General features: G+C 39.3%; 1 protein-coding gene across 9 annotated transcripts in view; it reads right to left on the bottom strand.

The window, feature by feature from the left end:
* The window catches only part of RFX4 (regulatory factor X4), an 86,976-nt gene that overhangs the window by 39,835 nt on the left and 33,579 nt on the right, over nt 1-13,562 (bottom strand). For all 9 annotated transcript variants that reach the window (XM_068191050.1, XM_068191054.1, XM_068191049.1 and 6 more), the window contains one exon: nt 3,826-3,887. In XM_068191050.1, the coding sequence (XP_068047151.1) occupies nt 3,826-3,887 (62 nt within the window). The remainder of the gene's footprint in view (nt 1-3,825; nt 3,888-13,562) is intronic.

The raw sequence follows: 13,562 nt of genomic DNA, 5'->3' as shown, positions 1-13,562 counted from the left end.
CATCAGCTAAATTAGTGGTGATTACAAAACACACCACAAGATTGCGTTGCTGGTATACTTTTGCTTCAGCCAAATCCTACACAGACTTTTCAATGATCCTCCACTTCTCTCCTTATAGCCTATGAAAAGCCTATCAGATCATCACTAGACTGTCTTCTGGATCCCACTATGATGGCACAAGAAGTTTCCATCTCTGGATGCTTCTTTGATTCTTCAGTCAATTACTATTTCAGAGTGTTCCCACCACATGTGTTCATTCAAGCAGACACAAATTCACTTGAGGCAGTTCTACAACGGTCATCAATGAAATTAATTAAAGAGTAGCATGTAATTGATGGTAGCTTAAACTAACTGGTGACTTTTCTTTTTCCACTCACAGTCATTCACCCACAGATCTGTGCATGTCATAATCCCCAGCAGAAAACAGTGGCAAAGAGCTGGAAGCTCAAACTTTTCTATCAGCAGACATGGGCTGAGAAGAGGCCTGGGGTGATGTAGGAAATTTCTAGTACATAGTTCCTGGCCATACCCACTGAGGACATTCCCTATTTTCCATAAAAAGTAAAAGCCATCTTGAACTCAACATAGAATAATCCAAGTGGCATATCTTAAAACATTCCTCTGACGTGGTATGAATGGAACTTCCTAGCTTCAATACCTGAGAAAGCAACAGTATTGGCTCCAAATTTTTCCATCAGAGCTTAGGTCAAAACATGCATTCCATACAAGAAACCAAGCTCCAGAGCATTCCTAACCTGTTACAGGCAAGGTGTTACACACCAGCTGTAGGAGTTTGGGTTGTTTTTTTTTTTTTTTTTAGCTTGAAAGGTAACACCTCCAGCTCTTGGTTAAAGTGCCCAGTTTGGTCCCTGGCAGCTGCCAGGTGAGCACTGCACATAAGGGCCAATAAAACTCACACATGGCCTGTGTGCTACGTCTGGGGTAGGGGAACCCAAAAGGAAATGCTATGGGGAGCCAGCAGCACAAATTGCTCAGTGAAGGGCAGGAAGAGGGAAAAAGTCAGAGCAAGTGGGACTGAAAGGCTTGTATAATTTAAACAGGGGTCAGTCTTGTATCAAGTTTTGTCTTAAATCAGTGAAGAGGAAAAAATGCAAGGCTGGAAAATGTAGTAGATTTTCACTGTGCAGCATTTAATTCCTGGTATATTTCTCTTGGTAGTAAACTGCATAAAAGTGGTTTCCATTTAGCTTCAAAATCATATCGACAGCAGTAGCAAAATTAACTCCAAAATTTTTCTACATAGCTTCTTCTTTCATTAATTTTACTATCCCAAAGTGCAAAAATTCACTGGAGTAGTTTACACTGATTATTTTCCAATTACTTTTTGCATTCCTATCAGAAAAAACCACCCCTCAACTTAGTTCAATAAACAGGGCTTGAAAGTTTGATATGTAGAAGAATAATATGCAGACAACAAAACTGGTTTTGTGTTAAAGTAAAATTCTTTTTACTCTCATCGATCTCTTATATACAGCATTCCTTTCAAGAAAGAAGCAATATTCCCTTCACACCATGTAGCTTCCACTCACACCTTGTGTACCAAATTGAAGAGTTTCAGACCACAGTACAGCAAGAAATTGGCTTTTATGTTCAGCTGCCTTCTCACAGCTCACCTGTGGTGGAACTCTTTCTAAGCTCAGTGTGACAGAGAACAGCTGCATGCTCACATCAATAAACCAGCTGCAAAACAGAAAGCTCTCAACTGATGAGCAAGAGTACAGCACCATTGCAGCTCTGAACTTTGTAATGTTACAAGGCAGCCATGCTATAAAAAGACTGAAGGCAGAACAGTGTGAAGTCAGATAATCTTAACCACTTCTGTGGCTGAATTCCCTTTGGCAGTAGCAGGGAAGTGGAACGAAAATAATACTGGCAGCAATCGGTCAGCACAGTTGGTGATAAAAGGACTGAAGTGTTAATGCCTGAAGTAATTTCTTTATGTAACACTTAACTGGAATGCAGTCAGGTGTTTCTGAAAACAAAACCAGAGCTCAGTTACAGCTGTGCTGGGTCTACCAAGGAGAGTATTTATCTTAAAATATAGAATGCAGGTAGTCACTGTGTGTATGACAGAAACCCCTTATTTGCTAGATAGGGAGCAGAACCATTGCACAAGTGGCATGAAAGGAGTATGTGACCTGAATGCTCTCACAGGCAGGCAGGTTATGGGGAAATTGTGCAATAAGTATTAAGTATCAGTGAGAGAAAAGAGACAGCTTGTGGAGGTGCAAGACACCCCTAGTCAGCAGATGAAGAGTGTCTTGCTCTCTGAGAGACTCCTGGAGTGGGGGGACCTCCAGTTTGGAAATACAGCAGTGCTCACTCCTTTCATTAAATGGAAGGACAAGCAACAAAAGTTGTAGCTGATGCCAGGATGATTTAATGGCCAATAGGGGGTACTCATATGAATGTGTCACAAAGCAATTGGCACATGCTTTCACTCTGTCTTTTTGAACCTCCACAAAACCAACATTCAGTACTAAATCCTGACTCTCTGATTATGATCCTATCATGCTTTCCTACTATGCTGTTGGCCCAGCTCAGAATTTCCACCTGAGAGTTCTGGTGGCTTTGATGAGTGATGTTATGGCGACTCTGAATTTGCATTTGGGGCCATTCCCAAAATCAAATTTCAATTAGCTGATAAATATGTCTGCTCTGAAAAAGAAAACTTAGTTATAAAAACTAAAGAAATATCAAGCTGGGAGGAAGAACATTTTGTCCCATCAAAGACTGTTTTGCATGGATCACTTATAAGAAGAGCACAGTAAATCTGTCTTTAATGGCATTTCTTTTAGCATCTTGGCTTCTTTTTTTCTTCAAAAAGCAGGTCATCCTACCTTCAGTATGTAAGTTCCATCCTAATAGCATATTTCATTCTCAGCATTCAGCCATATTGTGTTTTACAGACTTTATTTTGAAAGAGAAACTTTACCCACAACATTTTTCAAACTCATCATCTCACATTTTCATTTCCCCTTCCATAGTTTTTCACTTTTGATCTATAGACACTACACTTCTGCTACTCTGTAGGATTCTGTGAAAGCTAATCAAGAAAAGCAGACTTTATTATGTGATGGGCCTTATGCTTGCCACAAAAAGATTCAAAGCTCCCCTGGAAAAATTTCTTGGAGTTCACAGGCAGAAAAAAAGCATAAAACATTGCTGTATCCTCTACACGAATTGGTAGAATCACAACTTATCAACAATTGGAAAAAATCAAATATCCCAGAAAGCACATTCTAAATTCTGAACCAGTTTCTCCATCTGGAATTAGGATTAACTGTTTTCAGAAAATACCATCTTTTGGGCAAGGCAGTAAGTTAATTCTTTAATCATGTAAAGGTATGTTGGATTTCATTACATGGGAAAAATGGTGTTTAAGTACAGGTTTCTGAACAATTTAAATTTAGGTCAGTGCATGTTCCTACCTAAATTCTAAAGAGCATTCTGACACTTGTTCTCTAGCCTGAAACATAATGCTAACCAGTTGTTATTTCCTTGCCTCCAAAAGTAGATCCATTACTCCTGAGTGTGAATGTCCTTTATGTTGTGTAAAGTCAGTTGAAATCAAAAACAGTATGAAAAATACAGCTAATCAAATCAGTAAAAGAGTTCCATTAGACCATCTTTGCAGGATCACTGCTGAGTCTATAAGATAATGTAAAGACTACAATAGAACCTCTAAAGTTGTTTTTAAGTCCCGAACTGCATGAGTTATTGCCTGTTCTCATTCCCCATTCAGTAAAGCCAGAGCCAGATGGGGCCCTGTGAGAGATGATAATAATACCAGACACTGCTTACTTTGATTGGCCTCTGGTTCCAAGTCTTCTTGTTGTTAGTTGTGGAAACTGTTGTCTTATTATCTGTGAATAAAGAGAATTGATATTAAGACAAATGGAAACGCACACTTACCAATGCTTAATTTAATATGAACTTTTAAGACAAAAAGCAGAAAAACTGTACTGTGATGTCGACAAAATATGTGGTAAGAGAAATCACAAACAAAGCTATTGATTTATGCCATTTCTGAAAGGGGGAAAAAGATTTTAAACTTCACTATGATTTCATTAACTACCATTAATTTAAATACTTTCAGAAGTTACTGGAATAAAACACATTTCCTTTAAAATCTAAGATCAGTTCTGCCTCTAAACTAAGGAGCACTGTAATTAGAATTGACCTACTACTTATGTCACTTTGTAGGATCAACAAGGTTCTCTACAGACCTTCACAAATCAGCCACTGAACACTTCCTATTCTAAAATATGATTCTCTAAAAAAGGTTTTGGTGTTTGACAGGGGCATCACTTCTTCCAAGGAAAGCTCATCATGGCATTTGCAAAGATACCTCATAATCAATTTATCCTCTATGGAAAACAAGTGGATCTCAGAAACAGCAGGATGCCATCAGGAATCCAAACTCTAGTGTGTCCAAAGATATTAAAAGAACGTTGCTACTGCAACCCAAAACTTCTTCAGGGGCAGTTGCATTTAAGGAAATGAATCAATGAATGTAGATTGTGCCTTAAGTCACCAGAGCCTCTATCAACCAGGCTAATCCTGATGAAAAAACTTTGCTGTTGTTGCTGGAAAGGAGATGCTCAGCACCTCCCAGGATTGAACTAGATTCTCACTGGAGTCTGCAGTAGGAGGAAAAGCTTTCTGCCAGAACAGTCATGCAACAAAAACTGCAGTAAGCCTTGAAGATTTACTTGTAAAGGAGTTCCTTCCTTTTAAAATTTGTAATCCATTTTAATTGTGTTTTTGTTACATAAATTGCTAAATGCTTCCTCACTGGGGGGTAACACCAACCAATATTAAAGGAAAACAAGCCTACAAGGTGGAATATAACTGTTCAACTAGGAAAAAGTCAATTAAAATTGATTAAATAATATAGATTTTTTTCTCCATTAGCCATTTTGCCACCATGATAAATATTTAATCCTGATTGATGACTGAAAGCTTTGGAACATGTATTTAGATCAAAAGGTGCTATATAAATAAAGACATTACAATGCCATATATTTGACCATTTCTTCAGTACTTTTTGGGGGGTTTTAGCCAAAAGCACAACCATCTTTCCTTAGTATCACGTAAAAATTGACCTGTGTTGGTTTCCAAGAGCTTTGCACAAGGTGGCTGATGTCAAAAATGCAGCAAAGACTCAGAGTCGCTAGGTTGTTCAGCTTTAATTTCTGGAGCAAAACTTCAGCAAACAGTAAAACACTTTTGTAGAGCTGTGAAAGTTCAGCCTAGCTGTTTGATAAATGAGCAGACAGGCAAGCAGCCCTTCTTTCTTTTTTTGTATGGATTCAATGAAGCCTGCCTAAAGAACACCACATGCTGTTCCAGCTACTGATCTAACATTCCGCAACATCTCAGCCTTCCAAATTCCCTTTAATTACACATTAATCCCACCCCTCTCTCTTTCATTTTCTGCAGACAGGGTTGGGGGCTCCACAAGGCTGTGGGAAAAAAGGCAGTGTTGAAGGACTACTTTCTGAGGTTGTTTTTTTTTTGGGCCAGGGGATTTTTTTAAAGATTGGTTGTGTTAGTTTTTTGATTGGTTTTTTTGAGGGCTTTTTTTGTGTCAGTTGTCATTCAGAAAACACCATCTCTCTCCAAAAGCTGCTCTTACAGCAGTTCATTTAATATTAGAGATAGTTTTACTCTATTTTTCCTCTTGGAACAGCTTCAAACCATATTACTTTCAAGTCTTTCTAGCAGCAGTGAAGTGTTACAATGCACACTGTAAATGCTACTTTATGAACCATATGCCGTGGGAGTTACTGGGATTTAAATAAATCGGCCAATTTCTACATACCAGGGCAGAGGTGATCAGGAAAACAGAATAATAATGAAGCAGTTGATCAGATGATCCCTTTTCCTTTTATTTGTTTCTTTTTCAAATCCAGCACATTTGAAATGAGATATGCCTCTCAGAATATATCTTAAAAGTATGCATCACATAAAACACTATTTCCCAGTAATTTACAAAACAAGACAAAGGAGAATAATCAAGCAAAACTTTGGAAAAAAGTCAGGACTACTTTCTCTAATGCTGCATATATAAAATATAAAATTGTATACTTAAACCTAGGTACTTGTACACATGTGCATGGTTATTAACATCTGTGTTTGAAATAAAACAAGTTAAGTACTAAAAGAACTCTGTTCATATAAATGTTTATATACAGCTATGCTTATGCAAATCTCTGTGCAATGATACTGGTAAAGGCAGGAGGATTACCCTTGAAAGGGGAGAGGAAATCAGATCAGGCAGGACAAAGTAGAGTTCACTGTGCACTGAAATCAGTGGAAATGGCAGAGAACCAAATATGGGGTTTTTAAAAATTTTAAAAATTTCATTGTGAGCCTGAAAAATTACTGCACAAATAGGTCATTGCTAGTTTAATGTTTATTTACTTTTGAAGACTTATAGAAAAAATGTGTTAATTTTGCAGTTTTGTGGGGAGGGAAGTGGGTTCTAATTGTCAGACATGAAAATTAGGCTTGGATCTGAAAACCAAGTTGGATCATTTTCTTCCCATCACTGCAGTGAGGTTTGCACAAGCAAATGAATCAAGACCAGACCATGCAGTCGGAGCTGCTTTCTGAATGGAAAGTCCCTGCTCTCACAGCAGTTCTGGCTTCTCAACAGAAACAGTGGTAAAAAGATCTCATGGGTGGTATCCAAGGGAATTTTGGAGTGAACAGATCTTTTACCATTGTCCTTCAGTGGAGCTAAAATTTCATCTCACACTTCTCCAAAGTGACCATAATTCCAGCTGCTCTGTAAAATCTGCTGAATAAAAAGGTACAGGTTTTACATTTTCCAAGTTAAATTTCACCTAAGTCACATGGCAATTTTGACTTTTGGGCATTATTTTAGGCTACCTGGTTTTTGGTTTTGAAACACATATAGACCAAGAATTTCACATGGAAATAGCTTCTGTCCCTACCATGTTAGCCTCAGAAAAAAAAAATGTTCCTGCAATTTCTTTCTCAGTTACTGAACTTCAATGTGTTCTCCCTCTCTTTTCTCTGTACTCTGCTTAAGACATGATCTTGCCTTCTGCCTACAGATCTCCTATGCCTTTCTTGATTAAAAACAATAATATTAAGAACTGCTTTATCTTCTAGTGAGTGCTTACTGCATACATAAGATGAAGATAGAAGTTATTACATTATAAAACAACATATATATGGTTTACACTTTTTCAGGGGCCTAGTATATCCAGGTCAGCATTTGTTTAACATTGCTTCAGACAATCCTGACAAATAGTTTGGAATGTCTGTGCAGGCAGATCACATGGGGAGATAACAGGATTTTTATCCCACTTCAGCTTTTTAAACCTAGCAGAGGTCTCTGAATAAACCTGAATTAAATATCTAGTTATATTTTTGGTTATTCTTAAGGCAATAAGATGAAGTGGGTTACTTGAGCATCCATGTAAAACACAGAAAAGTTTATGAGCAACAACTAGAAAAGTTCCTCTGTAAGAGTCTGTATTAGAGTCTGCACAATCTATTAACCTTAGGCACTGCTAACTGCAGGAGCTGTTCTGTTACCCACAAGTGGCTGCAAGGGTGCATTCCTTCAACCTGATTACTGCCAGCTGTCATTTCTGCCACTGCCTCTCTTCCCACATCGCCAGTACTGTAACATTACAACAAGAGCAGATTCAAGCTCAGAATTTAAATGAGGAATTACAGAATCACAGAATGGCTTGAGTTGGGAGGGGCCTTAAAGATCTTCTTATCCCAAACACTCTGCCATGGGCACGGACATTCTGCTCTCACCACTACGCTGTGACCCATCACTCCTCATCACATTCACTATCAAACTGTGAACTCTATGTTTCCCAAGTATTTCATCTAAAATCATCTATGATATGTCAAAACAAATCAGGGAAAAGAAATCTTATAAAGCATCTTATGTATCTGTCTTCATGCAAACAAATAAGGATGGAAGAAACCAGAGATGTCTGGAAACATCTGAAATAATTATTTTCCTCCCTCCTTTGCCAAAATACTAAATTTTACTGTGGGGCAACAGGTAGAGGATGGCTTTTAAAAGTCTTTTCGTTAGAATGTTTTAAATTGCTGCTTTTCAAAAGGCATGATGCACCTGATCTAGATGGATGTTATTCTTGATTATTCATGTTCCTTTCTAGTTGACATAATTCTAGCCTTGCTTCTAGAACTTCACAAAGTAGAGAAATAAGATCAAATTAAGTTGCAACCCAGCAATTACACACTGTCAGAATGAGAAATGGATTCCAGGCCCTGCACTCCCTAGCTGTATGAGATTCTAGAGAGATTCTACATACCATGGTATAAATTCTCTTTCCTCCCATAACAATTCTTCATAACAGGGCCTGGTTCTGCTTCTCTGAATTCAGGTTTCAGGTCCTATATCTAGACAGCATTCTTTTCTTTTGGGAAATGAAGTATAGAAGATGTGTGTTTATTTACCAACTTCTATTGTGGTGTTTCAGTCTTAATATTCTTTGCCATGGCAGCAGCAAAGAAGTCAAACATAACTATATTCTCACAGAGGTATGCTTTCCTTATTCTCACTGCTATGAAACACAAGCAACACTGAAGTCTTCAATCTTTTAAGTGAAAGGGTCTTTGGTTCATTTGTCTTTGACCCAGTACTGTCCCTGTCTTTCCAGGGTTTCCTCATCTGCTTCAGTGCTTTTCAAAATCCTGCTCTGAGACAAGTGTTATTATTAACACCTGTGTTAACAGGTTCCTTTTGGCTCAAAATGGCTTGGGGCTGATTCAGCATCATATTGTCTTGAGGTAATGGTCAAGAAAATTTGCACCGAGAAACATCCACTCATAGGAGAGAGCATAATCAAAGTAGCCCAAAACACCATTTCTGTCTCTCAAATCCACCAAACTGTGTAAACAAAAGGAGAAGAGGCATGACTGTGTCTATATCTTCTCTACCTCTTGCTTTTTTACTTGCATGGCCAGGAGGGAAGACTGCAATGTACAGGCTCAGTACTCTTGACCACATATCTTTTGTCTGATAAGATTCAATTACCTTCCCAATTCTCTGCACTTACTTTCCTAAGTTTTGGAATAGGGCATGGTCTAGCTCTAGAATAAGAACTTGCTTCTAGAACTTATATGGCCCAACTGATACTGCAAAGCAAGGCAGAAAAACCTGGTGGCCTTTTCTCTAATGTCTGTGCTGAACTGGACACTGCAATGAAGCTTGTAAGACCTCCCCTCAAATTCATCTATGTAAAACAATATCCTCCTTCAGCAGTTTCTCTGGCCAGATAGAATTCAGCCTAAGGCATGATCAAACAGATTACTGCATCCCAACAAAGTTGCAAACACTGAGTGCTCTGCCTCAGATCCTTAGCTGAGCTGCAGCCACTTTTGATGCTGACTTGCTGAAGCCAAGCAGATCTAAAACCCTGCACAACTTGCCCTGCTCTGTACTGGTGCCAGCACACTGCCTGCCATCACCCAGCCTATCTGTGGGAAAAGGCTGAGTGCCAGGATCCCTGCACTCTGGCAGACCCTGAGCTGTAAGCACAGCCTCTGGGACGTGTTGACAAGGCATGAGGTAAAGCAGCCCTGGGGCCACTCCATGCTTAAGGCCTAACTGGAAGCTTGAAGTGGCAAAGACACTAAAAATCCCATTGCTGTAGGGCATTGAGAAAGGAAAAGTCTCTCCAGAGAAACTGAGTTGTCCTCGCTGGTTTTCTTATTCCCCAAGCTCAAGAAGAAAAAGGCTGTAGTCATCAACCTGCAATAATGCAAGAATCAGCTAAGTAGAGCCAAGGGAGCAAAGACCTTTCCAGCTACCCTGCAGGACCACCATTGCCCATAGCAGCATGACTGCTTGCTTCTGCAGGACTTGTGTTACTATGGTCTCAACAGAGGAGCTTGGCCTAGAAGATTCAGAGTTGGGAAGAAAACTCATACTGCTGGTAACTGTTCTTCAGTCAGGAATCCTAGCTGTTCAAAAGGGATGAAGGAAAACTGGGGACTGCTCAGATAGCACTGACAGACTCATTCAGTGCAATAAGACAGACTACATCCTCACATTTACATTGATTTTTTTTCTCCCAGTTCTATTTTTGTATTCAGTGTTGTAGAAATTGCTCATAATAAAGTAAGTGCTGTTTTAATCCATCAGAAGAGAGCACTAAGAGTAAATTTGGCTTTGCTATACCAGTTACTATTGAGGCTACTTCAGAGAAAATTGAGAGTAAAGAAATAAAAAACACATCTTCAGGAGAAGTATCTCCTTATGAGCAACAACAGGCAATTTCCTGATAATGTGCATTTCAATACAAAGACAAATCAGAATGCAATCACATCACAATGTCATTACCAAGGAGGATTCAATAAAGATCTTTTCTGCCCTTTTCAAACTTTAAAATCATATAGTATAACAGCAAGAAACTGTAAATCTTATTTATCCTAATCATGCCTGGAGGAACAGTCCTGAAAGCAAAACTGGGCATAGAGACAGTGCATCGTGATGAAAAAGGAATCTGGCTGGTACAGCTTGTACCTCCCTGGAGCAAAGTAAACTATTGGGAAAAAATCGTTCTTTCCTAACCAATATTACAAGTCTGTTGTGGACTTTGCTCGTTATCTAGTGAAATGCATTCACTGGAATCTAATTTTCACTTACAGCAAAGCCAGTCAGGGAGCAATAATATTTGTGAGAGCTTGCATCCATGTTAAACCTCTTTAAGATGCCAAAATGATGTAAAGGGACCTCAGACTGGGGGAGAACCACCCTGAGAAGTGTCAGCAACCTTAGTTTTCCTTTTCAAATATTAATTTGTTATTGCTTGTCAAAAGACATGGCAGGAAAGCCCCAAAAGAAAAGAAAAAAAAAAAAAAAAGAAACCAGAAGAGGATAGTATTTATCCTCCAGGGGGCACATGGGAGTTGGGAAGAACTCAGCTTCATGAGCGTGCAAAGCGGTTTCACCACAAATCTCACGGTGTTCTGGGGCAGAGATGTGGCAGGGCACGGCAGGGGAATTAGCACTGCCCAGTAAATTCAAAGCAATGAACTGAGGACGCGGAGGATGGGAGAGATCGCTGCCGATGAGGAAGATTATATCTTCGAGGGTCCTGACTAAAAAAACAGTGTACATACAGGGTCACAAAAGAAACAAGAACAAAAATCAGTGTTGGAAACAAAAGTGAAAGAGAAACTCAAAGATTTGCCAATGCAGCTAAGAGCTGGAAGGAATGGTAGAGCCAGGAGAGCCTTATGGCACCCATTCCTACACAATGGCTACTGAGGGCTTTGGAAATGCTCAAAACATTCCTGCTTTTTTTGATTCAGTGAAGGCCCTTATTAAGAATGATTTAGTTTTTGCAGTTAAACCCAGTAAGAATTAGAAGCCAGAGTCATCACCCACCATAATTCTTTGCATAGTTAATAATCACCAGAATTTTATGTTAAGATGTTGCTCAGATAAAATCCAAAACAAACCTACATTTGCACAACTTTCCCTGCAGCAGGCAGGGGCAGAACTTTCAGCTGGAAACGCCTTAAACTGCTCTCCAGAGCCCCAAGGTCCCGGAGCAGAGCCCAAGGCATTGGCAGCACAGGGCTGAAGGGCACAAGGCTGCCATCCTTTTTAAGTGACCTCAGCAAGAGGGCTTTCACTCCTCCTGCCTGCAGCCTAATTTACAGTCTGAACGCGTGCACTGTGAGAGAGCTTGTTCTCATATGCAACATTTAATTGTTAATAACTCAGTGACACACCTGCCCTGCCTCATTGTACTTCCCGGTCTTCTCACTGGTTCCATGGAACATTTTTACTTTTTCTGCCTCATTTTTGCATGAAATCAAAATATAATATCCTTGGCTGTCTACAGTAAGAGCAGGAGTTTAACGTGGGACTCTGCATCTGATGCTGAGCTGTAACTACCGAATTACAGAGCTCTCCCTAATTACTATTTAGTCAAGGTATCTAAGAGAATACTAGGTCCTGTCTTTAGCAGACAATAAAATATAATGACAGACTAGGTAGCATAGCAGATTGGCAAATGCTGGTATAGATAAAACTGCCTGTAATTTTTGCATGTTAAATGAGTGAGTAAAACACTAAAATCTTGACTAATAAAGTTACAGCTCCCTTTGTCATATGAGAAATATGATATTAATATCCCATTAATAGCCATATTAGAGTATTCCTGATTTTATAGATTCTTTATGTGGCTTAGGAGTACAGGTTGCTTTTTTAAAGGTGTTTATTTATACAATATTTCTGTTCTTTGCTCTTCTTGTTCCTTTAATTGCTATTAGCTTGGTTTCCTCAGAAGACAGTCTGTATTACTGTCTCTCTGTTAATCTCTCTACTCCCCAGACCAATTTTGGTTTCATTAGTGTAATATTACCAAGTGTCTGAGGCCCAGCCCATGTCCTAGAGGTTTAACAGAAAACGCTGTTACTTATTACAGTTAGTTTTAATGTGCTAAACTCCATGTCTCTTTCTAAAAACTACCAGTTTGTTAAAGAAAAAGCCTTAATATTTAACATTGCCCACAGAGCTAAAGTTCAGAGATTAATTATAAATGCAGTGTGGTCTACTGAAAGGCGAACTGTCTACAGTTTCACAGAACAACCAGCTCCTTTCTCTGGAGGAAATGACAGCTGCAGGGCTCCTGATGTTTCCCAATGAGGACAAACATGTCCAGGGTCTTTGTTGCAGCAGCTAAGTGCAGAATGCCTTAAGCAGCACCTATTTCACTGCACTGCTTCAACTGCCTCCAAGGCATTTATGCAACTCACCTTGCCAATATGGTATTTAAATCACATGATAGCACATGTTGGCTAAAACTTCATACATGTACATGCTCCAAAGGAGAAGGCGACTGCAAGCTATTGAGAGAATGCAGATGTGCCTTGCAGATCTTTATACCTATGCAGTACATTTTGTTAGCAGTAACAGGCTGGAAAGAATCAGTGGGGTCTGCTCAGGTTCTGCAGATGGAGAAGCTGGTTTCACTTCAATATTTTCCCCCCTGTTGTCTGAAGTTCCTGGACATACCGGTGCAGAATTGCCAGTTCCCAGATGCAGATGTTATGGCCACCCAAAGTACTAGTGTGAAACAGTACCATGATGATTGTGTAGGGCTTCCTTCCTCTCCACAATAAAGGTAAAAAGTTTCATGCAACACTGCTACAGAACTCTTTTGCAACAGAGAGGAAAACACTTGGACCACAGCACATGAAAAACACATTGGAATGCAGTGATTTTTGGATGGAAACCATAGTACCTGTCCTGCTAGGTCAAGAGACTCCTACCAATGAACAGGTCTATGTATGAGAGGCAGAAGAGAAGGGGGATGAAGTATTAAACAGGGTAACAAAACTGCCACATACTCATAAATGGTGAAAATCCTGATAAATTTATGTTCTGATAGAAAAATTCGGCAATATTTACACCTTACAATTTACAGAAGTTTTTAGCAGCAGCAGAAGTAGCATTGTGTAAACTTGAGCTATGTTCCAAATGTGTGAGCCTGCATTAA

The sequence above is a fragment of the Anomalospiza imberbis genome, chromosome 5 (assembly GCF_031753505.1).
Source record: "Anomalospiza imberbis isolate Cuckoo-Finch-1a 21T00152 chromosome 5, ASM3175350v1, whole genome shotgun sequence".
NCBI lineage: Eukaryota > Metazoa > Chordata > Aves > Passeriformes > Viduidae > Anomalospiza > Anomalospiza imberbis.
This window is presented reverse-complemented; position numbering and strand designations above follow the sequence as displayed.